General features: G+C 42.1%; 1 protein-coding gene and 1 pseudogene across 2 annotated transcripts; one reads left to right on the top strand and one right to left on the bottom strand.

Moving 5' to 3' along the window:
* The first annotated feature begins 3815 nt into the window (after positions 1-3815).
* On the top strand, positions 3816-18838 carry nprl3 (NPR3-like, GATOR1 complex subunit). 2 transcript variants are annotated; one of them, XM_041879737.1, is made up of 14 exons: positions 3816-4392; positions 4487-4556; positions 6372-6410; positions 8876-9008; positions 10638-10712; positions 12063-12216; positions 12476-12557; positions 12653-12790; positions 14985-15141; positions 15841-15947; positions 16390-16519; positions 16957-17149; positions 17360-17552; positions 18112-18838. In XM_041879737.1, the coding sequence occupies exons 1-14, from the start codon at positions 4179-4181 to the stop codon at positions 18275-18277; spliced, it is 1851 nt and encodes a 616-aa protein (XP_041735671.1). In that variant the 5' UTR covers positions 3816-4178; the 3' UTR covers positions 18278-18838. The 2 variants fall into 2 exon arrangements, with proteins under 2 accessions (XP_041735671.1, XP_041735672.1); XM_041879738.1 differs by lacking the exon at positions 6372-6410.
* A 2218-nt stretch (positions 18839-21056) lies between these two features.
* Positions 21057-27628, bottom strand: part of LOC121568662 — a 55209-nt pseudogene continuing 48637 nt past the window's right edge.

The following is a 27628-nucleotide window of genomic DNA, read 5'->3' as shown; positions in this document are numbered from 1 at the left end:
TACAGCATTTACTGCCATGCAGCCTCCGCAGACGTCAGGGCTTTCATACTTCTTGGCTAAGCGGAGCAGAGCTGCTGTGAAGGAAGTTATAAAGGAAGTGAGTTTGTGTTTATACTGGACCTCCCGCCCCCACCTACCGTCAACCAATCATGTCAATGCGGAGCTATACGGAGCCCTCTGCATTGTGAGTCGAGAGATAAGAAAATGGTTGAGCAGAGGGGTCCCGCGAGAGCACAGGCCAGTCAAGAGCGCAAATTAAACTTGAGAGATCAAAAAGAAAAATGTATTAAACACTACATATAGAACTGTAAGCAAAGAAACGTGATTCAAACGTGTAAAAAAAAAAGTTTTGAGCGCATTAAATTGTCCACCAGCAATAGTCACTTGTCATTTGCTCTCAATTTCTCAAATTGCTCTCTCTCAAGTTTTGGCACCTTTGGGTTTACTGCAGTGATGGAGGAACTAACAAATTCCTGCCATTGGCCAGTCTAGTGTTGTGATTGGCTATTATGGACCTTCTGTTTGTGATGCACTGCAGACAGTGTTGCCATGTTTTCAGTTTTACAGAAAAATTGGGCTACTTTGGGTTTTTGGGCCATGGCATTTCTCTTAATTAAAAAACTATATATATTTCACTGTGACCTGCTGCTGCTGACTATCAGGCTGTTACTGAGTGAGTGAGTGAATGGTGGAGGGCATAGGCCCACCAACTTGGCAGCCAGAATGAGTTTTTCCCCACAAAAGGCGCTTGCAACGCCAGGGTTGTGGGTTCGATTCCCACGGGGGGCCAGTATGAAAAATGTATGCACTCACTAACTGTAAGTCACTCTGGATAAGAGCGTCTGCTAAATGACTAAAATGTAAATGTAATTTTTTTTTATTGTTTCAACTGCTTTCAGAAACACATAAATGAGCATACAAGTATGTTTAAGCATACATGACTGTTGGGAGTGCGGTGCCATAATTTAGCTCTCAGGTGCAGCAGAGCTGACACACTAAAGATGAAGTTGCGGGAAATGTCTTGACCACCTTCTGGCTGTTCTCCAGACAGCAGTAGCACTAGAAGGTGTCCCAGGCACTGTTTGTGGCCACATCACCTCCCTCAGAACCAGTGAAGATCTCCAGGTTTTTACAGTCGGGCATCAGCATAATTATAGAGGGCAGAACAATACAGGAGATCTGATTAGATTTAGTATGGAGTCGAAGTCCCAAATTAAAATCCTTGTACAATCCATAGACATTGGTAAAATGGTAAACAAAAGTATGGCACTGGAGTTTGAGGAAGGTGGAGCGATACATACACAACATTACCAAAAGTATGTGGACACCTGCTCGTCGAACATCTCATTCCAAAATCATGGGTATTAATGGAGTTGGTCCCCCCCCCCCCCCTTGCTGCTATAACAGCCTCCGCTCTTCTGGGAAGTCTTTCCACTTGCTTCCATTCAGCTACAAGAGCATTAGTGAGGTCGGGCACTGGTGTTGGGCAATTAGGCCTGGCTCGCAGTTGGCGTTCCAATTCATCCCAAAGGTGTTTGATGGGGTTGAGGTCAGGGCTCTGTGCAGGCCAGTCAAGTTCTTCAACAACAATCTCGACAAACCATTTCTGTATGGACCTCGCTTTGTGCACGGGGGCACTGTCATGCTGAAACAGGAAAGGGCCTTCCCCAAACGTTAGAAGCACAGAATCGTCTAGACTGTAATTGTATGCAGTAGCATTAAGATTTTCCTTCACTGGAACTAAGGGGCCTAGCCCGAACCATGAAAAACAGCCCCAGACCATTGTTCCCCCACCACCAAACTTTACAGTTGGCACCATGCATTGGGGCAGCTGGCGTTCTCCTGGCATCCGTCAAACCCAGATTCGTCCAGAAAACGCGTTTCCACTGCTCCAGAGTCCAATGGCGGCGAGCTTTACACCACTCCAGCCGACGCTTGGCATTGCGCATGGTGATCTTAGGCTTGTGTGCAGCTGCTCAGCCATGGAAACCCATTTCATGAAGCTCCTGACGAACAGTTCTTGTGCTGACGTTGCTTCCAGAGGCAGTTTGGAACTCGGAGTGAGTATTGCAACCGAGGACAAACAATTTTTACGCGATACACGCTTCAGCACTCGGCGGTCCCGTTCTGTGTGCTTGTGAGCCTTTGTTGCTCCTAGACGTTTCCACTTCACAATAACAACACTTACAGTTGACCGGGGCAGCTCTGGTAGGGCAGAAATTTGGTTCAAACTTGAGGACCTCTGCCTCATTGGTGTAGTGGTCCAGGGCGATGAAGTAGACGCCTGACTCCACCTGATCAAATGTGTTCTCTCTACACACATTGACCTGTCTCCTGAGAACTGGATTGAGAGAGAGAGGAAAATAAGATGCCAGGAAAGTTCAATTGGAGTTTAAATGTTTTAACATCTTAATCGGGTAGCAGTCCATTTTAAGACTGCTGTATCAAACAAACCATACAACTCTATGTACAAGGACTACTTTTAACAATTTGTTATCATTGGTTTGTTTGACATACATTTTAAAGTTCAGCATCACCCCCTTACATCGGAATTTCCTTGTCCCAATACACGCCACTTGACAGAAAGCATGGCTCAGTATTGAACAGTATGTCGCGTTAGGTCATGCCCAACCAACCTCGTGGAGAGCTATCCTCCTATAGGTTAACTTCATCCCTTACCTACACTACTCATATTGTTTAGCAATGACTATCACATACATTCAGTATAGAACCATCTTTCTAACCAATAATAGACAGCAACTTTGGTTAAACCACATTGCTAAACAATAGTTAGCTAGCTAACATTAGTTAGCTTCCTAGCTAGCTGACGTTCACCTAGCTTGCCTCATCAATAGCCTGTTTTAATATCAGAATACCAAATAACTGCCTACTTCAATTTAAATATTAAAATCATAGTTGATTAGCTAGCTAGTTGGTTAACTAGTTTCTCCACTGAAAAACTATCGAATTTACCTTTTTATTTTTGACAGCCATCGTTCACCTTCCATTCCATGGTCAAAAATCCAGTTAGAGAGCATTGGCTAGAACTTCCCCGTTATAAACTTACAGTAAACAGTTGCGAGAGCAAAATTGATTTTGGAGAGCGAACTGGAGAATTGGTGTGGGCAGGAGAAAATACACCCGTGTAGGGAAGCTGTGTATTTGTGAGAGTGTAGTAATTCTGAGTCTTGACATGTAGTAAGTATTTCTTCAGCCGAACAAAAATCTCCGCTCTCTAATTAATTTACTGCGTGCCGTAATGCAGTACTGCTAGCTCAAAGTGACACTAATAAACTCTCAAGTGAAATTTGCGCGCACCATGCTGGCCTGCGCTCGCGGAACCCGTCTGCTCCCTCGACAACATTTATTCTCTCTCGACTCAAGCGTTTACTCGCGCAATTATGTTTCATCTTGCTCGCGCGCGCCATCTAGTGCTCGTTCGACTTTTGATCGGATTTGACAACATATGAGTTATGATAATACGTCTACAATGCGCACTATTTCTTCTTATTTTGGGTAGTTGGAGGACCATTTGGGTCAAGGGAGGGCGGTCAATGTCTTGTTTGGGTCTCGAAGTGATAACGTTTAAGAACCCCTGCTCTATGCTTTCCAGTTTTATTAGCCTCACGAGATCATGCTGGCTCTACAGTTGCATTGCTATTGAATGTGAAACATAACAATGATGATATTAATTGGTAAAATGCGAGTTTTACAACAGGGTATTTGGTTCAGAATCGGTCATCTTCCACCCCACTAGCGGAACTATTTTTACTGTCTACATCACATATCAGTGTAACACACAACATTGGCAGGCAGCCACTGATGAGGAAGCAGGCAGCGCTGAGCTGGAGTAGAGAAACAACAACAAATCTAGCAGATAATTATATAAGAATATTCTTATATATTATATAAGAATTATATAAGTATTAAAATATATTGTTACCGAGTGTTGTTAAGTAGCTCATCAATATACTTACCTAATGGTGCTGCGATAGCTAACGTTAACCCTCAGCATTTCTTAGCTAGCACAAGCTAGCTAACATTAGCTAACTAGCTCGGAGCTAGCTTGCAAGCTAGCTATATTTAACAATTGTTGGAAAGTCTGGCAAGTGGTAGCTAGGTTTCTTATAAGCATTTAACTAGCTAATATTAAATATTAATTAACAAACAATTTGCCAATGCGACGTTACAATATGTATATTAGTTCCACTTCATTTGAGTTACAAGGGGAGCGAAAATCTATGTATAAACAGTCTGAAAATAGCTCCTACAAAAGTGGTGAAAAGACAAGCCCTATCAGTGTAATTTTGGTTACTTCGGGTAGCCGAGGGAACAAATTGCTCTTTAGGTACCCATTTCAACGGGTTGCAGATTGCACATCATCACTCACGAGTAAGTAGTCCTTGTGTATGACGTTAGCTTGCTATGTGGTGTGATATGTCAGATTTGGTCAACAATCTTCTAATCTGATGTTTTTGCCCAAAAGAAAAACAGCGAAGTCCATATGCATTGAACACTACAGGAGATGTTCTTGAAGACCCAGATGGAGATTCAAGGTATTGGTCATCTTATTATGTCACCTACATAATGTTTCCATCTTGCTGTAACCACAGTTTAGGACTACATCACGATGGGGAAATGAAGAACATCCATTTGAATGGGGACTGTTAGCTTTCTTAAACTCTTCTCCTTATGTAGGGGTTTCAGTCATTACATTCGCCCACATTTGGTTCTGTGTAAACTGCAATTCCGATGCTGTGTTTTAACGTTGAAAAACGTCAATAATCATCACTTCCGAAACGGTTTTCGAAACATATGCTGATATGCCCCTTATCTTTCATGGCATCGATAAATAATCTTTCAAATAAAAAAGATACACGTACTGTAGCAGTTTTGTACAGATCCATACACTGGAACTACACTTCCTCCCCAGTTAGCTTACACACGGGTGTTCAGAGCACGCTAGATAGCCAAATTGCACAGGTGGCGGCCTATGTCTTCCATAAACGAGTGCTGTAAAGTGGAGATGTGGCCGTGTGGGAACACTAACCCTATAAAGGTGTGTAGTAATTTTCCTTTCATTAAAAAAAAGATTTCTCACTGATATGAAAGATCCGTCCTTATGAGTCCTTAGAGCAAGCGTCGGGGCTCTCAACAAAACTCCCCCAGTCAGAAAATACTATCATCAATAGGTGCTAAAGTAGTTAGCGTTTATTAATGGGGTAGGGGACTGTGTTACACTTTGCACCAGTGTGACTGGCTTCATCATATTCATCATACATTTTGTTAACCAGTCAAGTTTTGGATATGTTCATATAAGAACTAAATTAGTCAAAATGTGATTAAAACAATGGTGGCATGTGTGTTGGCTAGGGTGCTATTGGCTCTGATTCACCTAAGAGGGCTAGGGTTGTATTTGTGCCCTCTTGCAAATGTCTGTGATATTACAGCATGGGTTCATGGCAATACAGATTTCAGGACCCAGATTACATTTGTGGACATTGTCTTACAATCTAAAGTTTTTTTTATTGATCTTTGCAGGATTTCATTACTGCATGTTCTCTTTAGTGGCTATAAAGTTAGGACTAAAATGAAATATGTGATTATGAAACTCACTCTATATGTATGTCAAATAAATGGCTAGGCAACATGTGCTTTTTAACCTTGTTACTTAAGTGTCTTTTGTTTAACATGTGGGCTTTTAAAATGTTTTCATTTGATTTTCAGAGTGACTTGTGAGGTAGTCAAACACTGAATATCTGATCAGGAACATTCAGATAATAAATTGCTGGCCTGCAAAATGGTGGCCACAAGATACTGAAAATAGTTTTATGGAAATGTCAGTGTGCCTAATTTATTTTAAAAGCAAGAATTTAACAAAAATGCACATGCCCTGCTATTGATAGTTACTCAAATAAAAGAGACAGGCCTATTTACATCAAATGAGGCCTACTCTTTACCTATTTCAAACCATCTATGCTATTAACATGGTAATTACTGTAGTAACTTGTTATTGCTTTGTAGTTTAATTTTAATGGAGTTGAGTCCACTAACAAAAAAACTAATCTAGACTACTATGCAATTACAAAGCAAATGCTAAATTACTTTGTAACAACATGTTCATAACATTGTTACTAGGTTAATTATAGCATTTGTACTCCGGTACAAGAGCAATGTATTGTGAAGTGTTACATTTTCTGTAATCAAGTCTTTGGTATAAAAAATGAGATGAAATTGCTTTGAAGTCACTCAAGTGGTAGTCTTGTTTAGCTTTGTTTGTGATGTCCTTCTGTTATGCATTCTGTCCAATTGTCTGCTGCATTTTTTCTTTTGTTTTCTTTTTCTTTTTTATGGCCCTATTCCCATTTCAGAGAACAAACTCCACTAACTGATGAACAGTTGGTAGCAGGGTAAGACCAAATCATTCTAAAACCACCTTTCCTTTGTTTAGAACACACTTGTCTTTATTCACTCCTTCCTTCCTGGTTTGTGTCTTGCATATGTTTCCTGTGTGTGTGTACATATATATGCCTACGCCAACCTTAATCTCTGAAATTCCTGTTGAACTATTGCAGATCGAATGATTCACTGGTCTATCTGGGTAAATCCTGCATTTCAATTAAGCATTGTTAAATGCTTGCTACAAAACCAGCAACGTAGAGTCTTCAGTTCATTTAGCATTGGAATACACTTCATCTGATGATATTTGATTGTTGGGAAATCAATTATGAGTAGGTACAGTGAGGGAAAAAAGTATTTGATCCGCTACTGATTTTGTACGTTTGCCCACTGACAAAGACATGATCAGTCTATAATTTTAATGGTAGGTTTATTTGAGCAGTGAGAGACAGAATAACAACAAAAAAATCCAGAAAACACATGTCAAAAATGTTATAAATTGATTTGCATTTTAATGAGGGAAATAAGTATTTGACCCCTCTGCAAAACATGACTTAGTACTTGGTGGCAAAACCCTTGTTGGCAATCACAGAGGTCAGACGTTTCTTGTAGTTGGCCACCAGGTTTGCACACATCTCAGGAGGGATTTTGTCCCACTCCTCTTTGCAGATCTTCTCCAAGTCATTAAGGTTTCGAGCCTGACGTTTAGCAACTCGAACCTTCAGCTCCCTCCACAGATTTTCTATGGGATTAAGGTCTGGAGACTAGCTAGGCCACTCCAGGACCTTAATGTGCTTCTTCTTGAGCCACTCCTTTGTTGCCTTGGTCGTGTGTTTTGGGTCATTGTCATGCTGGAATACCCATCCACGATCCATTTTCAATGCCCTGGCTGAGGGAAGGAGGTTCTCACCCAAGATTTGACGGTACATGGCGCCGTCCATCGTCCCTTTGATGCGGTGAAGTTGTCCTGTCCCCTTAGCAGAAAAACACCCCCAAAGCATAATGTTTCCACCTCCATGTTTGACGGTGGGGATGGTGTTCTTGGGGTCATAGGCAGCATTCCTCCTCCTCCAAACACGGCGAGTTGAGTTGATGCCAAAGAGCTCGATTTTGGTCTCATCTGACCACAACACTTTCACCCAGTTCTCCTCTGAATCATTCAGATGTTCATTGGCAAACTTCAGACGGCCCTGTATATGTGCTTTCTTGAGCAGGAGGACCTTGCAGGCGCTGCAGGATTTCAGTCCTTCACGGCGTAGTGTGTTACCAATTGTTTTCTTGGTGACTATGGTCCCAGCTGCCTTGAGATCATTGACAAGATCCTCCCGTGTAGTTCTGGGCTGATTCCTCACCGTTCTCATGATCATTGCAACTCCACGAGGTGAGATCTTGCATGGAGCCCCAGGCCGAGGGAGATTGACAGTACTTTTGTGTTTCTTTCATTTGTGAATAATCGCACCAACTGTTGTCACCTTTTCACCAAGCTGCTTGGCAATGGTCTTGTAGCCCATTCCAACCTTGTGTAGGTCTACAATCTTGTCCCTGACATCCTTGGAGAGCACTTTGGTCTTGGCCATGGTGGAGAGTTTGGAATCTGATTGATTGATTGCTTCTGTGGACAGGTGTCTTTTATACAGGTAACAAACTGAGATTAGGAGCACTCCCTTTAAGAGTGTGCTCCTAATCTCAGCTCGTTACCTGTATAAAAGACACCTGGGAGCCAGAAAACTTTCTGATTGAGAGGGGGTCAAATACTTATTTCCCTCATTAAAATGCAAATCAATTTATAACATTTTTGACATGCGTTTTTCTGGATTTTGTTGTTGTTGTTCTGTCTCTCACTGTTCAAATAAATCTACCATTAAAATTATAGACTGATAATTTCTTTGTCAGAGGGCAAACGTACAAAATCAGCAGGGGATCAAATACTTCTTCTACATGGCTAAGCCAAGTATAGCCATAATAATATCCTCACTTATTTCTCAGAACAAAAACATAGTCATGATTAAGATTGGATTAGAATCTGGCCCTTTTCAGTTTTCTGGTGGAATAATACCACCTGATGATGGTGATACAATTTTTATTTGATGATAGGTCCAGCCTGCAGCATGAGCTATGTAAACCAGCATGAGTCTGTCACCTCCCCTTTACAAAGCCCTCCCCTTCTCTGCCAGAGGGGGCTTATTCACTGTCTCTCCTCTCACAGTACTATTTACACCAGCTCCTTTCAAACTGTGATCCGTCAATCAGGTTGCAGGCTGATCCATGTGATTAACCTAACCCTCCTATCCATAGACACACTATGGCTACCATTATAGGTTGATGGACTAAATAATAAAACAGAGACAATGAAACCAAATGAGATATAATTGGCACTTTCTCAGATGTCTTGTTGCTCTCCTCCTCCCTTCCTTTCCCTCTCTTCTCTACTCTTGGCTGGTTTAATTAGGTCTGTTTCTCCTCTCTCTCCTACAAGGTTCTCTGACATCATCCTTGCCACTATCTTGGCCACCAAGTCTGATATGTGTGGGAAGAAGTTTGAGCTGAAGATAGACAATGTGCGTTTTGTTGGGCACCCCACCCTCCTCCAGCATCCTCACACCATTCAGGTAAGATACTTTTTTGGGGATGAATTTGTGATGGCCTGAGCATAAATACCCATTTACTGCAAAGATTCTCTGTCAGTCAGTCCAGCAGTACCATGAGATCTGAACAATGACTGTATATGAATGGATGGACAAAGCCATCGATCACGTGACACAATTCATCCCTTTGTGAAGACTCAATAGCACATTTGAAGCCAAGGAAGTTGGTTAATATGGCGTCTCATGGATATATAACATGCCCAGTTTAAGCTACTTCAGAAAGTGACGTTGCAGGGTAGCTCAGTGCTGCACCCTCTCATTGAATATATCAAGTTGAAGGCCAACCGGGGTACTGCAGGCTTTCATTAGTCATTTAGCAGATGCTCTTATCCAGAGCGACTTACAGGAGCAATTAGGGTTAAGTGCCTAAAGGCACATCGACAGATTTTTCACCTAGTCGGCTCGGGGATTGGAACCAACAACCTTTTGGTTACTGGCCCAACGCTCTTAACCGCTGATCCTTATAACTTGTTCTCTGTGTGCGATTTTAAAATAATCAGTTAAAGGACATACATCTGGTGTAATAGAAGCAATTATTGGTACCTTGTTTGTTTTAGAATATTTTCATTTATTTACACAAAGATTGACCACAAAGATCGACATTTTCCCAATCACTATAATGGGGGATCCTATTTTCTGCTAACAATGCCTGCAGTACTGCAGTCGGCCTTGAACTTCGTGGCTTCAATGAGAGGGGACAGTTTTTCTCCCCTGGATCTGAAAGAGCAATTCTCCTTTGACTTCTAGTTCCCCTCTGAGACTCTGAATTCAGGTCCCTTGCTCCATCTAGTGGAAGAAGTGCCTTACATCTCAGTGGTTCACAATAATTATTTAACAATTCACAGAAGTAAGATAGAATGGTTGAATATAAGGGAGGGGGAGGGGGGGATAAATCATTTCCAGTGAAAATTCTAGACAAATATTGAAATGATTTGTAATGTAAATAAAACGTATCTAACCTAAGTAGGTTAATGATAGGTACTATTACATTCACTGGACTAGATTTAGCCTATTGGAGGGTTGAAATTAGTGTCCTGATTAACCTGATAACAAATTACTCAACTGGTGCAGTGAATCATTTGCTTACCAAAAATACATGTATTGAATCCATGTGATTCGTAAACTGTTGATTGTATCCAAATGGCAATTTCTCATCAAAGTGTGATCCCCTAACAACAGAGCCTGAACTGTACGTTAGAATCCTTACAAAATGGCCCTTTTCAGAAATTATACCAACAATTCATGAGCTATGGCTCTCATAGAATGTTATTTCAAAGCTTAATTGAATACCTAGTGTAATAAACCAAGCTTTAAAAAGTGCAGTTACATATTTATGTATTTTTGAAAATAAGATGTTGGAAATGCCAGTATAAAAGGCATTAATAAAATGAATCATTTACAGCTGTTTATTTCTGTCTAGAGAGCTTTGTCACAGGACAAACATTGTTTTCACTGTGTTGTTTATACATTTCAATACATACAATAGCAAGTATTATGATTTAAATAACGGGATACAAAGCCAATGATTATAGTCAGAATGATTTAGAACATCTTATATCTATTATATTTATTATCTTATTTCTTTCTGTCCAGGTGTCCAAGACAGACCCCTCACCTAAGAGGGAGATGCCCACCATGATCCTGTTCAGTGTCGTGTTTGCTCTGAGGGTAAGAAAGTATTTTTTTATTTTATTTTCCATAAATAGCTTTCTAATAGCCTCTTTCCTCATGAATATAATTATTGTCATGTCAATAATATTCTTCTTAATTTGATGAATAAGTGCTAATACTCAGGTTTGGATTATCTAAATGTTTTCCACATTATGTGCTTATTTTACAAACAACACATTCATTGGTTATAAATACATTTTCTCTAATTAAATGAAATAAATCAGCTGGTAATTTGGGTGGGTGAGGCCAGGTCAGGGAGCCTGCTTTCCCAGAAAGGGAGGGGTCTCTTGGGGTGATAACTTTCCAGCATGGGGTCTATCTGTGGTCGAAAGGAGGGTGAGAGCTGGGCGGGGGCAGTGGGCTATGTTTAATCACTCTACCCAGCATGGCACTACCCTCCCCTGGGCATGACTCAGCCTGGCAGACTGCTGAGTCACTGGAGGCTGGGCGGAATGTGCACAGTCATGTTCTAACCTCATATCTGCCCAGCAACCCACCCAGCCTGTCACTCACTGGCATTTTCCATGGCACTGTGCCTAACATGACCATGCAAAAAATTCTGTCCTGCCCTTTTGACTTGTTTGGTTTTTATTTTGAAATATGAGTAATTTGTTTACATACACTATTGATTCATATTTTTTGAAATTGAGTGCCTGTAATGTCACTCAATGTCGGTTCACCCAAAATTATTTAACTGCAAAAATAAAATTTGACATGCATGTATTGATAAAATATCTGCTATTAGTTTTGTATAGTATGCAAATGTTTTAAATTAGCAGTTTGGGACTAGGGCCCCTTTTACCACTCAAGAAAATATATTTTTAATAAAGTTATTATTGAACTTCTAAATGGATTATGTTTCTAATATTGCTGGTTTGAAGTTACTTATAGGTTACGATATTTGGAAGTCAACATGTTTTGCAGTCAGCAATGCTGCTAATACTCAGATCTAGTGACGTAAACAAACCGATATCTTGGGTTACTGAGTCACCGGACCATAGATTCACTTCTTGTTACAATTACAATGTAATAATTTAGTAGATGCTCACAATTTCAACCAATGTGTTATAACTATTACAGATTCATAATCATCTATAAACTAATAATAAACTATTAATAAACCGTGTATAAGCAATTTAGAAATATTTTTTAGCAGTAAAAAATTAAAGGGATATTTCGCGATTTTGGTCTGGGCAAATGGATAAAGGGCCTTAATTGCCACAATCTCGAAGTATCCCTTTAACAAAGCGTTGAAATGTGATCAGTGTTCCAGTTGCTTTGCACCATGGCTGGTTATTGAGCCAAGTGTCTCATTATGCCTTCTCTCTGTCCTGGCGCCCCCTACAGGCCAATGCCGACCCGTCAGTCATCAGCTGCATGCACAACCTGTCCCGGCGCATCGCTATCGCCCTGCAGCATGAGGAGCGCCGCTGCCAGTACCTCACCAGAGAGGCCAAGCTGATGCTGGCAGTGCAGGACGAGGTCACCACCATGACCGAGAGTGAGTCACATACTACATTACCCAAAACACACCACTCAGTGCTTGAGTCTAGTACCATGAAGTACCCACCATTAAGAACCATGAAGTACCCACTTTACTCTGATAGCATTTTACAGAACAATGCAGATATTTTCCTCTTCATATTGTCCCAAATAAGATGGGGATCAGAGGTGTCTTTGTTAAAGTATTCACATGACATGGATGTCATGGAGAGGTCAATGGCTGTATGTGACTTGGTTTTCTGTGTTTTCGTTCTAAGCTGATGGCAGCCCTCAGTCACCGTTCAGACAAATCCTTCCTAAATGCAAGCTTGCCAGGGACTTGAAGGAGGCATATGACAGGTTTGTAAAAACACCCTACAAAATCATGTATTTGTGGTTAGTTTCTTTGTTCTTACAATGCAGGTGTATTAATAGAGTCTGTGTTGTGTTTCTAGCCTGTGTACAACAGGGGTGGTGAGGCTCCATATCAACAACTGGCTGGAGGTGAGCTTCTGTTTGCCTCACAAGATCCACCGGGTAGGGGGCAACCACGTACATCCAGAGGCCCTGGAGCGCAGCCTCAAGGCCATAAGGTGTGTATGTGTGTGAGTTTGTCCTTTGTGAGTTACTGAACACTGTATGTGAAGTGTGGGTTACAAGTTGTAACTGACACCAGAACTTTGTAGGCTTTCGTTGTATGTGGACATTTGGTTGATCAGATCTATATTATGGAAAGTTTTATTGACAGTAATAATATACCGGGGCTGTGAGAGAGAATTCTTTGTGGTAACAGTTAGCTCTTGTGGCCTGCTTCTTTATGTGAAACTATTAACTGCATCTGGTGAGCAGCTCCACCAAGAATGTTCTGTAGGCCACAGCGCCACCTACTGGAGTTATTTATTTACTTCTGCCTTTCACGTGCTTATGTTTAGTCAGACCAATGTTACAGCATCCTCATCTCAAAACACTACTATAACTACAGTGGGGAAAAAAAGTATTTAGTCAGCCACCAATTGTGCAAGTTCTCCCACTTAAAAAGATGAGAGAGGCCTGTAATTTTCATCATAGGTACACGTCAACTATGACAGACAAATTGAGAAAAAAAAATCCAGAAAATCCCATTGTAGGATTTTTAATGAATTTATTTGCAAATTATGGTGGAAAATAAGTATTTGGTCACCTACAAACAAGCAAGATTTCTGGCTCTCACAGACCTGTAACTTCTTCTTTAAGAGGCTCCTCTGTCCTCCACTCGTTACCTGTATTAATGGCACCTGTTTGAACTTGTTATCAGTATAAAAGACACCTGTCCACAACCTCAAACAGTCACACTCCAAACTTCACAATGGCCAAGACCAAAGAGCTGTCAAAGGACACCAAAAACAAAATTGTAGACCTGCACCAGGCTGGGAAGACTGAATCTGCAATAGGTAAGCAGCTTGGTTTGAAGAAATCAACTGTGGGAGCAATTATTAGGAAATGGAAGACATACAAGACCACTGATAATCTCCCTCGATCTGGGGCTCCACGCAAGATCTCACCCCGTGGGGTCAAAATGATCACAAGAACGGTGAGCAAAAATCCCAGAACCACACGGGGGGACCTAGTGAATGACCTGCAGAGAGCTGGGACCGAAGTAACAAAGCCAACCATCAGTAACACACTACGCCGCCAGGGACTCAAATCCTGCAGTGTGAGACGTGTCCCCCCTGCTTAAGCCAGTACATGTCCAGGCCCGTCTGAAGTCCATTTGGATGATCCAGAAGAGGATTGGGAGAATGTCATAAGGTCAGATGAAACCAAAATATAACTTTTTGGTAAAAACTCAACTCGTCATGTTTGGAGGACAAAGAATGCTGAGTTGCATCCAAAGAACACCATACCTACTGTGAAGCATGGTGTTGGAAACATCATGCTTTGGGGCTGTTTTTCTGCAAAGGGACCAGGACGACTGATCCGTGTAAAGGAAATAATGAATGGGGCCATGTATCGTGAGATTTTGAGTGAAACCCTCCTTCCATCAGCAAGGGCATTGAAGATGAAACGTGGCTGGGTCTTTCAGCATGACAATGATCCCAAACACACCGCCCGGGCAACGAAGGAGTGGCTTCGTAAGAAGCATTTCAAGGTCATGGAGTGGCCTAGCCAGTCTCCAGATCTCAACCCCATAGAAAATCTTTGGAGGGAGTTGAAAGTCTGTGTTGCCCAGCGACAGCCCCAAAACATCACTGCTCTAGAGGAGATCTGCATGGAGGAATGGGCCAAAATACCAGCAACAGTGTGTGAAGACTTACAGAAAACGTTTGACCTGTGTCATTGCCAACAAAGGGTATATAACAAAGTATTGAGAAACTTTTGTTATTGACCAAATACTTATTTTCCACCATCATATGCCAATAAATTCATTAAAAATCCTACAATGTGATTTTCTGGAATTTTTTTTCTCATTTTGTCTGTCATAGTTGACGTGTACCTATGATGAAAATTACAGGCCTCTCTCATCTTTTTAAGTGGGAGAACTTGCACAATTGGTGGCTGACTAAATACTTTTTTTCCCCACTGTACAATCTTGCCCTTAGTAAAACATGCATTGAAACTTAAATATAAGCCATAATGATAGCAATATATTATTTGTCTTTTCCAAGAGAGAATGAGTACATTTCTAGCAATAAAGAAGCAAGAAGCACCAAGTGCATTTATATACACTTCATGGACTATATATGTAAAATATGATAATTAGTCATTAACATGAGCTCTGTGTTAAATGTATGTGTTGTTGTCCCCCAGGCCGTATCATGCCCTGCTGCTGCTGGACAGTGAGAAGGCTCTGCTGGCCCAGCTGCCTCTGGACTGCTCTCCTGCTCTGGTGCGCCTCATCAAGACCTGCTCTGCAGTCAAGAACCTGCAGCAGCTGGCACAGGATGCAGACCTGAACCTGCTACAGGTTGGTAGGAGCACCTTGCATCAGTACACAGTACACACTTAAGATCACCAGACCTGGGTTCAAATACATGTGTATTTGATTGTTTGTTGTTTTAATACTTATATTCTGTTTATTTTAGTATTTTCAAATAATGTGGCCCGAATCAAATACTTCTATTGGAAGTATTTAAATGTATTTTCAAATAATGTCCTATAAATAGCCTACTATTTGAAAGCATTTTCAAATACTAATTTCAAATACTATTTTCAAATGCCTGGGTCAAATGCATGGGAGTTTATTTGAGTCAGTGTATTTGAGTATTTTCAAATATGTTCCAATATTCAACTACTAGTCTTTAAAAATAAAATCTATATACTTGTCTTTGAAAGTAATTGAAATACCCTAAATAGTAGTTGAAGCCAGGTTTGGTTGACATCGCCCCACTTTTCAACAACATTTATTGTACGTTGCTGAACACTAACATGCTGCAATAGAAAGACTTGGCAATATAAAGTATTGCAAGTCATTACAAACTGTCCTCAATGTCACACCATAGCACTGGTGTCAAAATAATGCTGGTCTCATACTGCCATCTAGTGGAGTAAATTAGGAATCTTCTTTCTCTTCAGTACTATTTCATTTCTATACAGACAGGTTCTGTCCAGGCCCAATAATGCCATTTCACAGTTAGATTTTTGTTTCTGTTCGTTGTGTGTGCAGATCTTCCAGATTGCTGCTCATTTGGTGTACTGGGGCAAAGCCATCATAGTGTACCCTCTATGTGAGAACAATGTCTACATGCTGTCCCCACACGCTAACATCAGCCTGTGAGTATCAGTGTGTGTGTGTGTTTGAACAGCCTCCTGCTTCCTTTCTCTCCTTCCTGCCATGCCTCATTACCAGGGTGTGTGCTGAGAGGTGGTTAAACTAATGAACCAAACACTGTAGTCTGTCCATCCATTTAATACCAACATAATAAGCTGTCTTCATGAGCATCATGGTGCTAATGTTAAATTATGACCTAATGATTGGGTGGTATTAAATGGATTGACAGACTATAACAAAATGTGTTGTTAGTGATGTCATTATGTTAACCCATTATTTATTTGGCAGCAAAAAAGAGCACATTATTTTTTGGACTGAATTAGATTGATTTTCTTTGGGCCACTCACTGTATACTGAAAGGATTCTCTCCTGCGTGAACATTTGTAGCGGGTACAATATGAATATGAATAAGTAAGAAATCACCATCTCCTTCCTCTTGCATAGGTACTCTCCATTGGCTGAAGGGTTTAGCCAGCAGTTCCCAGGTCATGACCTGCCTTCCATGCTGGCCAATTTCTCCCTGCCCCTCTCACTGTCTGAGTTCAGGAACCCACTGGATGCTTCTGTGCAGGAGGTAGGTCTAATAGGAAATACACGCTTCCCGAAAGCTACTCAGCATATAATTGATACCTCAGAAATGCTGATGTCTGAAACAGAAAGAATGTCTGGGCTCTCTCCCAGACCCATCCTGGTTTGGCCGAGCTCTCTAAGTGAAGATGATAAATTATAAAAGACATCACATCTACTCCGTCCTTCTCAACGTCCATTTTTCATGAGAACAGGACCAGAACACGCAGCTATTTATTGGCTCTATTTTGGGCCAGGATGGAACCCTCTGGAGGTTTAGAAACATATCAAACCTGTCTGTCTGAAACAGATGGGCCCAGTTACAGGGTGACGCTTCTTCCTGCTCTACTTGTTCTGCCTTTTTCTTTGAGTGGTGTCTCTGACCCAGTTTGTCCCTTCTCCTTCCCTCTCCCCTCCACCTCCCTCCTCCTCTCCTCTGGCCAGGCCCAGCTGATCCAGATGGTGGTGTGGATGCTCCAGCGGCGCCTGCTGATCCAGCTCCATACCTACGCGTGTCTGCTGGTGCCCCCCAGTGAGGAGGAGCCAGGTCTGCTGCGGGACGAGGAGCTCCCCCTGGTGACCCGGGTGGGGGGTCGCAGCCTCAGCACGCCCAGCGCACTCAGCTTCGGATCCCCAAGTATGTGGATCTGCACTCTGGGGGTGAAGTGTTGATGAAGTACGCTCTATCCTTATGATAGAGGATGTCTTTATGTATTACCGTACCTGGTAACCTGTTCAAAAGGGTTACCTGCTACAATTGTGCCTCTAGGCAGCTAATCATCAACCGCTGTCCTTCATTCCTTCTCCTCCTCAATCAGTCTGTCTCTACCTCTCTCTCTCCCTGTAGCCAGCAGTGATGACATGACCCTGACCAGTCCCAGTATGGAAAACTCCAGTGCAGAGCTACTTCCTGGTGGAGACTCTCCACTAAACAAGAGGATGACCGAGACGTTACTGGCCTGCCTGACAGAGCACGAGCGCCAGGTCATCCTCAACATCCCAGCTGCACAGAGCCCTGAAGACCTGCGCATGTTCGCCAGGTACAGTATGTCCCCTTTACTTGTTGGCACCAAGGTGGCCTACTGTATTTCAGTGGCTTTGGACAGTGGCGTAATGGCGCCCTCTATTGTGTAGAAGTCAGTATGACAGGTGGGCTGGGTTGTTTTGAAGGACCTGGCTGGAGGCTCTTGTGACTCGTATATCTTCAGAACAAACATACATCTGTCAGCTTGGTCTTGTGGGAAATTAAAGGGTTTTTGTTCCAATGCTTTAAGAAAATATATTTTTCTCATCCTGTCTTCATGTAAGAATATATGGGAAAGAGAATGGTATTTTCGGTTGTGTAACAATTAAGATATAGTTGAGGTGTAGAAGTGAGAGAAAGCTTGAAGGAAAGTGCCAAAGCCCTAAGCAGTGAATCAATAGTGTGACTGCATATGTGCAGGATGCACTAATGTGATTACTGGCTCTAAGAAGTGCTGCTTCATGCTAGATTTATCCAGCTAATGATTTGGTGGAGAATTTGCTTTAGTCTAATTTCTATGCCTGTTGTGTTGACTAAAATGTAAATGTTGTGTGATGTTCCTTCCCTCTGTTCAGACTGCTGCACTACTTCCGAGGGCACCATCACCTGGAGGAGATCATGTATAACGAAAACATGAGGCGCTCTCAGCTGAAGACCCTCTTTGACAAATTCAGAAGTGTTCTGGTTGTCATCAACCATGAGGACCCTGTCATCTCCCTCTTCCAGTCTCCTCTGGAGTAGAGAGAGTAGAGGGGTCTGTCATGAGACGTAGGACCCTTTCTGAAATACCAGATGGACAGAATAACACGGACTACTGCTGTACATTGTACAATGGCCTTATTATGGTGTTTGCTGCTTTCAGCCAACTGGAGAATATTGCAATTTGAGATAACTAATATATACTGTACCCATCTATCAATGCACCAAAAAAACATTTAAAAAAGAATAACTGTCTGCTCCGCTTGGGGGACTGGTATGAATGTATATAGCTTTTAGATGATTTAATTTGTCCCTTTATCTCTTAGATGTTTTACGTTCAATGCCTTGTTTTCAATAATACATTATTGAATAAACATAGTGCGTGAAGAGCTTTCGTGATACCTAGAAATTGGCCAGTTTAAACACTGTACTCGACTTGAGCCTTTCCAATTAGAGGATTTGGGTGATTCCCAAAGGCGATAAATCATCTCAAACAAACACAATGTAGGAAAACAACCCTAATGCTAATTCCAGGCTGAAGGCAAGGCTGCCTCCCCCCAGGAGTCAAGTGGGAGGGAGAGAATTAAAAGATGCCAAACATCAGACATGCTGTTTTTGCTTTGAGAGGAGGTAGCACAGCGTTCCAAACATCTGTGAAATCAATGATTCCAAGAGAACTTCTCAAGCAAGGACATTTATTAAAAAACAGGTGGAAGATTGAGAATGACTGTAATGGAAATTCTAGTTGGTTTGATAGCAGGGAGGGTAGGGCTAGATAAAATATTTTACAGATGTTTGGAATGCAGTATAATCATTTGTAGCATACAAGTATGGCATATTCCTTATCTGTGGGATTTGTGTTTGTGCAACAATGTGGATCTCAGTTGAAATAATGATATATTGAGTCTGGATTCCCTTCAGAGTGCAAACATTTTGGCTTTGGGTCTTTTGCAATGATTTCCCCATAGCTAGACCAAATTACTGATATAGCTCATAGCTGAAATATTTTCACTAGTTAAGAAAAAACATCAATTAAGTATGTGCTCATCATGGTTTAATACAATTCCAAAATATTCCCAGTTTCAACTCTGTCCTGTGTCACCATCACATACAGTGGGGAAAAAAAGTATTTAGTCAGCCACCAATTGTGCAAGTTCTCCCACTTAAAAAGATGAGAGAGGCCTGTAATTTTCATCATAGGTACGCGTCAACTATGACAGACAAAATGAGAAAAAAAAGATCCAGAAAATCACATTGTAGGATTTTTAATTAATTTATTTGCGAATTATGGTGGAAAATAAGTATTTGGTCACCTACAAACAAGCAATATTTCTGGCTCTCACAGACCTGTAACTTCTTCTTTAAGAGGCTCCTCTGTCCTCCACTCGTTACCTGTATTAATGACACCTCTTTGAACTTGTTATCAGTATAAAAGACACCTGTCCACAACCTCAAACAGTCACACTCCAAACTCCACTATGGCCAAGACCAAAGAGCTGTCAAAGGACACCAGAAACAAAATTGTAGACCTGCACCAGGCTGGGAAGACTGAATCTGCAATAGGTAAGCAGCTTGGTTTGAAGAAATCAACTGTGGGAGCAATTATTAGGAAATGGAAGACATACAAGACCACTGATAATCTCCCTCGATCTGGGGCTCCACGCAAGATCTCACCCCGTGGGGTCAAAATGATCACAAGAACGGTGAGCAAAAATCCCAGAACCACACGGGGGGACCTAGTGAATGACCTGCAGAGAGCTGGGACCAAAGTAACAAAGCCTACCATCAGTAACACACTACGCCGCCAGGGACTCAAATCCTGCAGTGCAGACGTGTCCCCCTGCTTATAATAATAATAATAATATGCCATTTAGCAGACGCTTTTATCCAAAGCGACTTACAGTAATGCGTGCATACATTTTTGTGTATGGGTGGTCCCGGGGATCGAACCCACTACCTTGGCGTTACAAGCGCCGTGCTTAAGCCAGTACATGTCCAGGCCCGTCTGAAGTTTGCTAGAGTGCATTTGGATGATCCAGAAGAGGATTGGGAGAATGTCATATGGTCAGATGAAACCAAAATATAACTTTTTGGTAAAAGCTCAACTCGTCGTGTTTGGAGGACAAAGAATGCTGAGTTGCATCCAAAGAACACCATACCTACTGTGAAGCATAGGGGTGGAAACATCATGCTTTGGGGCTGTTTTTCTGCAAAGGGACCAGGACGACTGATCCGTGTAAAGGAAAGAATGAATGGGGCCATGTATCGTGAGATTTTGAGTGAAAACCTCCTTCCATCAGCAAGGGCATTGAAGATGAAACGTGGCTGGGTCTTTCAGCATGACAATGATCCCAAACACACCGCCCGGGCAACGAAGGAGTGGCTTCGTAAGAAGCATTTCAAGGTCCTGGAGTGGCCTAGCCAGTCTCCAGATCTCAACCCCATAGAAAATCTTTGGAGGGAGTTGAAAGTCCGTGTTGCCCAGCGACAGCCCCAAAACATCACTGCTCTAGAGGAGATCTGCATGGAGGAATGGGCCAAAATACCAGCAACAGTGTGTGAAAATCTTGTGAAGACTTACAGAAAACGTTTGACCTGTGTCATTGCCAACAAAGGGTATATAACAAAGTATTGAGAAACTTTTGTTATTGACCAAATACTTATTTTCCACCATCATTTGCAAATAAATTCATAAAAAATCCTACAATGTGATTTTCTGGATTTCTTTTCCTCATTTTGTCTGTCATAGTTGACGTGTACCTATGATGGAAATTACAGGCCTCTCATCTTTTTAAGTGGGAGAACTTGCACAATTGGTGGCTGACTAAATACTTTTTTCCCCCACTGTAAGTCCACTGAGGAGGACGCAACGTCTGATATAACAGTGTTGGCCATTGAGTGAGTCTGTCTCTGCCTGTTTGTCCACTACACTCACACAGTGGTGACCACGCAGATAGAAGGACAGGGGTTTGGTGGCCCATTCCCCATGAGAGTCAATGCCGATCCGGGCTGCTGAGACCACCTCCTTGAGGTCTGACTCCTGTGGTCCTATCTGGGGGTCCCTCTCCAGCCACACATCTGGGTCAGAGGCTAGGTCTCTCTGATCAAAGCAGCGTGGTATGTCCAGGGCCTGGCACAGCTTTGAGGGGCCGTTGCATAGCTCCTTTTCCTTCAGGGGCCGAGCCCCCTCCCTTCGCCTGGCTCCCCGCAACTGCCTCATTAGAGGCAGGCCCTGTAGGGGCTCCAGAGCCCACGGCAGCACCCTCCCCTAGAGAGAACACACACAAGGCATGATAGTAAGGCTCCACTCTGTCTCCTTCCTTTGCCCTTTCTCCAGTGTGAATGAATGGATAATAACATGGTGCAACATATTTAACGTATTCAATAATGAGAAACAGTTGGAGAGAAAAAAAAACATCAAAACATTTCACAGGCTGCACACGGCAAAACAAATATCAGCACCTGTGGCCAAAGATAACTATCGCCTAATGAAAGTAACATGGGGGAGCCTGGGAGGTACTACACTATTTAGTCTCTAATGAGGTGATTTTCCTACAGATAAGGCCAACACAAAATGTGAACTTTACTGCGTGTGGTTTTAATGGTAGTTTGGTTTATTAATGGTGGTTAGTTCCACTGCCTTCTGGGTAAGCGTGGCTGATGTACTGTTCTGTTGTATGGTCTTACCTTGACTGGAAACATTCATACAGAGGTAGATGCCATAGATTGGGTATACATAGATGGTGCCAGGTTTCATAAACATCGCTGTGTTCCTCTCAGTGCATTTTCCCCCAGCAGAGTGAGAGGCTTTGTCCCCTCGTCCCTCTCAGCTCAGTGCCATTTGCGCTCCGACGCACCAACACCTTGCAGGGAAAACAAGGAGTAGCCTAAATAAAGACTTTCTTTCATGTGTGTCCTCAGTGGGTAAGTCTTCAGAAGGAACTTGATCTATTGTTATCTCTGAAGAGAACTAGACTACATGTGTGTGGTCACAATAAGCACTGTAGATGGTGTATGTGTGCCAACGGCTGTGCAACCGCTAGCTGGACTCCATTCAATGTTGATACAGGAATACACAGACAACACACATTTTCCCATCATGTTTAGCTAGATCATTCAACCCATCAGCAGAGGCCATGAGACTCCACTGAGAAGGCATTTAGTATAGATGGAGCTGGGGGGAACAAACTAGAAGAAAATTAGGTTAAAGTGAGAAGGAAAACAATATTTCTCTACAAGATAAGTCCACTCCCATTAGTTGTTTGGATCTCAGTCAGCACCAACTACTCAGAGAGTCGGAGGGTTTCTTTCAGTGCCGATGAAAGAAGTCACCATTGAGGAGAGCAATTATTTCCGCATTGAGCAAAGGACTGTTCACAAACCACACAGTGTTCTGAGGCAGTGTGTGCTGGAAGGCTGGTGGAATGCATGATCACACGGGGGGAACCAAGCTTCTCTGACAATTAACAACCAGCCCGGAAGCCTTGCCACATGATAATGGCTTTCATACTTTTTATTACAGTCTTGCTGTAAACTGGTCCAGACATAGCTTAATTAAACACAAACATACTCAGGCACTGGAGGGCTTAAAAAGACATGGCTAAGATTATTAATAGTCACTCTGCATACACAAGTGCTTCCTGGCTTTGACATTTGCTGGTCGTTTGAATGCAAGCACAGTGCTTCTGTTCAGGATTTAAATAGATAACCTTTCGAACTCTTTGTTACAACGATAATCCTTAGAGGTAACTACAGATTGTTACGCCAGATAATCATTTTTTTGTGTCATTAAGTAATCCAAAAATATGTACGCTACCATCTTGTCTATTTCAAGTCTTCTCTCATTGATCGAGACAGGTGTCTGTCATCATGACATGCCGCACCTTGGGGTGGACACCCACCAGTCTCGATCAATGACAGAAGACTTGAAATAGACAAGATGGCGGCGTACACATTGTTGGATTACTTCAGGGAGCCTAAAAAGTTAAATCACATTATCTGGACACATTAGTTGGTTAAATCACATTATCTGGTGTAACAATCTGTAGCTATATCAGAGGTAGAGGGTAGTCTACAAAGAGCCCCCCTTCACATCATGAGGGCTGCCCTAGTCATAGGCCTATCTACTGTGTTACATATAATATGTATCTGATCAAGGGTTATTCAAAGGCGGTTTGGGTTACAATTATGTTTGATTCTAGGGAACGCACCTTGCCCAGGAATGATTTAGCCAAACTGATACAGGGCTGGTTGAAGAACTATTCTCCAAGCCTTTGGGGGTCCCCCTCCTTGGAAAAGTACTGTCTCTGGTTTGACATCATCAACATCCCTGCTCCCATGGTCATGGACGGTAGACCTCACCTGTCTCAGTGACACGCCCCTTTTTACTTGGTCCTCGGACTCAGGTACTGATATTTGCTTCCTCTTTCTGACATGCTACATTGCTTGATGTACACGAGTTTGTAATCTAGTAAACACAGCTACCTAGTCAGAGATACGTATAACTAACTCTTTCATCTATGACCTAGCTTGTTAGTTAGACATTATTTTTTTTTGCCTATACTAAGGCTAAAATCATTAGCTAGCTAGCTAGTGTTTTTGTTTTGTTGCAACGATGAACTAAGGTTGTTGAGGTACATTTCTGCTAGCCAGAACATATAGGCGTATTCAGTACGCAACATCAATAATGTCCGTTTCCTATGCATTAATCTGAAATTGGTTTTGTACCCACAAATTATTTGATATAATAAATATTTGTCAAATAGCCGGCTTGGATTACTAGTTAGCTAGCTATCTCGCTTGGGATGCTGGGACTTCTGCTGCGTTCATAACTAAGTGGGAAGGGGGTAATTACCAATTATGAAGTCGTAAATACGAGTTCGGTGCATTCACGTGCTTTGAACTTGTTGAGAAACGCCGATTGGCTAATGCCAAACAAGCTGCGTCAACCATCGACAAAAATTACAGCTATTATGCTCGCAAACAAATTAAATTGTTAAAAAACCACATTCAAAGATTGCTTTTTATAAATAATGTTTTGTTGTTGCATTTTACAGCCGAAAATACTGTTAGTGAGATCGTTTCCTTAACATGTGACGTCAGAGTTCAGCATGTGTGAGAAATTGGAGCTCAGAGATGGTAGACGACTTTACCACTAGTAATTACCAGTTGGTAATGCTGCGTTCAACTAGATTTCCCAGTCATATGTAGGAAATACCACCTGCCCACTTGGTTATGAACGCAGTATTCTCCTTTGACTCCTCTTAAAGGGACCACACACCTCAGATGAACAAATTCAATCCCAAAATTTAGTATTATAAAATGTACTCTCTTATATAGAGAATTTAATTTATGTCAAGTAAATCATATGATTGAATGGTGGGGGAAGATATGTTCTAATTTCCACTTATTTTTCTCATTCTACTTATTTTTTTTATTTTTATTTTTTCTTACTGCAACTCACAAAAGAAAATCACTATTTAGGCTACCTAGCTACATTTAACAAGTGGTTGTGCAATTACACATTGTAAATCTATGCTTACAGGCAAGCAGATCATAGTTACTTACAGGGGACCTACAGGGGATGTTTCAAATTAGTGACTTGACCTTCGTGTAAACCTAGGATGATTGTTGAGTTTCCCTCCACAATTTCTCTTTGTTCACAGTGAATACTTTCCAGATGTGTTGCTTGGACTGCCAGCGAGACTCAAAGCAGGTGACTGGGGGGATGGATTCACAGTGACATCAGATTGTGTCAGCTTCCTGTTATTTTATGAATATTTTGTCTTGGCCATGTCTGAATGAGAATATGTCTGTTAGCTGATCCTGATAAGGCAATGGCCTTTGTGTGGTTACGTTCATAACATTCCATGGATATCACTTCACATTGTACACGTTTAGAGCATCTGGATGGTTCCCTAGAGATGGCATTTCACTTTGCTATGCTCAGTTTGAGTTTGTTTTGTATTATCTCAATGTAAATATTACAAAACATTAAGAAAACCTTCCCAATATTGAGTTGTCCCCCCCAGAACAGACTCAATTTGTCGGGGCATGGACTCTACAAGGTGTCGAAAGTGTTCCACAAGGATGTTGGCCCATGTTCAGTTCTTGACACAAACCGGTGGCACCTACTACCATACCCGTTCAAAGGCACTTAAATATTTTGTCTTGCCCATTCACCCTCTGAATGGCACACATACACAATCCATGTTTCAATTGTCTCAAGGCTTACAAATCCTTCTTTAACCTGTCTCCTCCCCTTCATCTATACTGATTGAAGTGGATTTAACAAGTGACATCAATAAGGGATGATAGCTTTCATCTCGATTCACCTGGTCAGTTTATCTTATGGAAAAAGCAGGTGTCCTTAATGTTTTGAAAAATCTGTGTATACTCTAAATTATATTTATACATTTACATGCTTGGCTGCAAACAATGGCACAATTCACTCAACTGGGCCATCTCAATTTTTTTTAACTTTTAATAATCACTTTGCTCCTCTGGCATTCATCCATCAATATCAAGGGCTAAGTTGGAATAAATATACAATCTCCAAGGGGCATTTTGTACTGCATGTGGTAGACCTGGGTCCACTCTTTCCTCTTTCTGCCTTATCATTTGACACAGCTTCATTAGGAAAACAGTGCTGGTCTAATAAGTGCTTATAGATAGTTCTGATGTCCTCGTGCCTGCCCGCCCGCCCGTGCCCAGGAAGAGGGCTGTCTGCACCAGGCAGCTTGGCTCCAGGCTGTGTTGACCGATGTGCCAGTCTGGCCGTCTATAACAGAATGTGACACGAGCGTGCACACAGCATGGCACACTGGGAATAAAGTACAGTACAGTACAGCAGTCTGTCCAATATCCTTGTGTTTTAAAGGTTTTTGTGACACAATAGTTTAGGAGGCCTTTCAGAGGTAGTGATATGAAATGAGCTATTATTTTTGAATGTGCCATGGTGTTTCATAGTCTCTCCAGGTCAGCCATAGGCGTGAAAGTAAGGCGGTACGGTCCGGTATGGCGTCCCAGCAAAATAAATAGTGGAGGTACGCTATACCGCTAAAACATGAGCCTATCACAATAATTAAAACAAAATGTCGGCCTCCTGAGTGGACGCATAAATTCTGGGCTAATGACAATCGCCAAAATGTCATTACACTTCTTGGTGTTTTGTGTAACAGTTATCTCTTTCCTGTTGCAAGTGTAATTATATGATTAGCCCATCAAATGTTTTGGTGCACGTGTATGAGTTCCCGTACAGGGAATAAATTAATTATACTTTCACCCTACCTCCCACTTTCAGTATTACTAACTGAAACTGCCTGCAATAACAACAATTCTAGAAAATAGAAACAGCAGATGCATTGAGAAAGATGTTGTGCTTTAGTATTATGAGGCAGGGTCACTTTCCACTCCCGTTTTGGCTTTCACATTCTTCTAGAACTTAACTTTGCAGGATGAGAGTGGGCCCCATGTTGGCCAGGTTTGCCTAACACTGTGTGATGGTTACTAGCTCTGATGGGATTGACAGACTTTGTGGTTTCTAGCTTGGTCCCACTTGCCTCTCCCTGCTGTACGGTTCTGTCATCAGCACCAGCCAGACGTGCTCCCAGCCGCCTGGTCGACCGCCTTCTCCTCCTGCTCCCCAAAGACAGCCTGCTCAGCTGCTCTGAACCAGCACAGGAACACAGGAGTAGAGGGGAACATGGTGGAGCCCCTGTCCCATGGTCCAGTGACAAGCCCCTCTGAAGCCTTTCCAAGGCAGGCCTCTTGCACTTAAGGGAGAGGGACTTTGAAGTGGTCGCAGTCTGTTACCAAGCAACAGGCTGCTAGGATCAAGCTGGAGAAGAGGGAGAGAAGACCCAGAGCTGAAGCGGTTATTGCACCTCCTAGAAAACAAGTCCATTTAAACCAGCTGTCAGTCAACTGTCAGGCCTATCATCTGTTGTGAGGCTGATAGACTGGGAGATGTGTGGCCTTAAGGACTTGGTTTATTTATGCTAGCCCATATCGTAGCTGATCAAATTATAGGTGATAAGTGATCTTGGACTAGCAGTGTATGTTCTTTATTACATATTTTCTTATATTAATACTGGCCTTTCTCTCTAGTTTTGGTCTGTTGCCACTCCTGAGAAAAGATGATACTGTATATTTCAATCGGGGAAATGCAATGCATGGCTGGGTGGTGATGTACTAACTGCTGATCTCTGCACCCCAGCAGTGCCTCCCTGTGTGGATCAGTCAGTCAGTCAATGTTTGGAGGCCTGCCAGAGACAGCAGTGTGCTTGTGGAGTGGTGGTCTTATGTGTAAGCATGGCAGAAATAGGTGAAGGGCACGCAGCAAGTTGCCAGTGGGGGTAAGTTGATATCAGTAACTTAAGGATGGCATAAACA

Source organism: Coregonus clupeaformis, chromosome 7 (assembly GCF_020615455.1).
Source record: "Coregonus clupeaformis isolate EN_2021a chromosome 7, ASM2061545v1, whole genome shotgun sequence".
NCBI classification, from domain to species: domain Eukaryota; kingdom Metazoa; phylum Chordata; class Actinopteri; order Salmoniformes; family Salmonidae; genus Coregonus; species Coregonus clupeaformis.
This window is presented reverse-complemented; position numbering and strand designations above follow the sequence as displayed.

What these genes read in the sequence shown, in the direction of transcription:
- nprl3 (XM_041879737.1), top strand. Translation starts at nt 4,179, where the DNA reads ATGCGACGTTACAATATGTATATTAGTTCCACTTCATTTGAGTTACAA. An exon ending in CAGACCTGAACCTGCTACAG is followed by an intron (nt 15,142 to 15,840) that starts GTTGGTAGGAGC and finishes TTGTGTGTGCAG; the next exon opens with ATCTTCCAGATTGCTGCTCA. An exon ending in TGGATGCTTCTGTGCAGGAG is followed by an intron (nt 16,520 to 16,956) that starts GTAGGTCTAATA and finishes TCCTCTGGCCAG; the next exon opens with GCCCAGCTGATCCAGATGGT.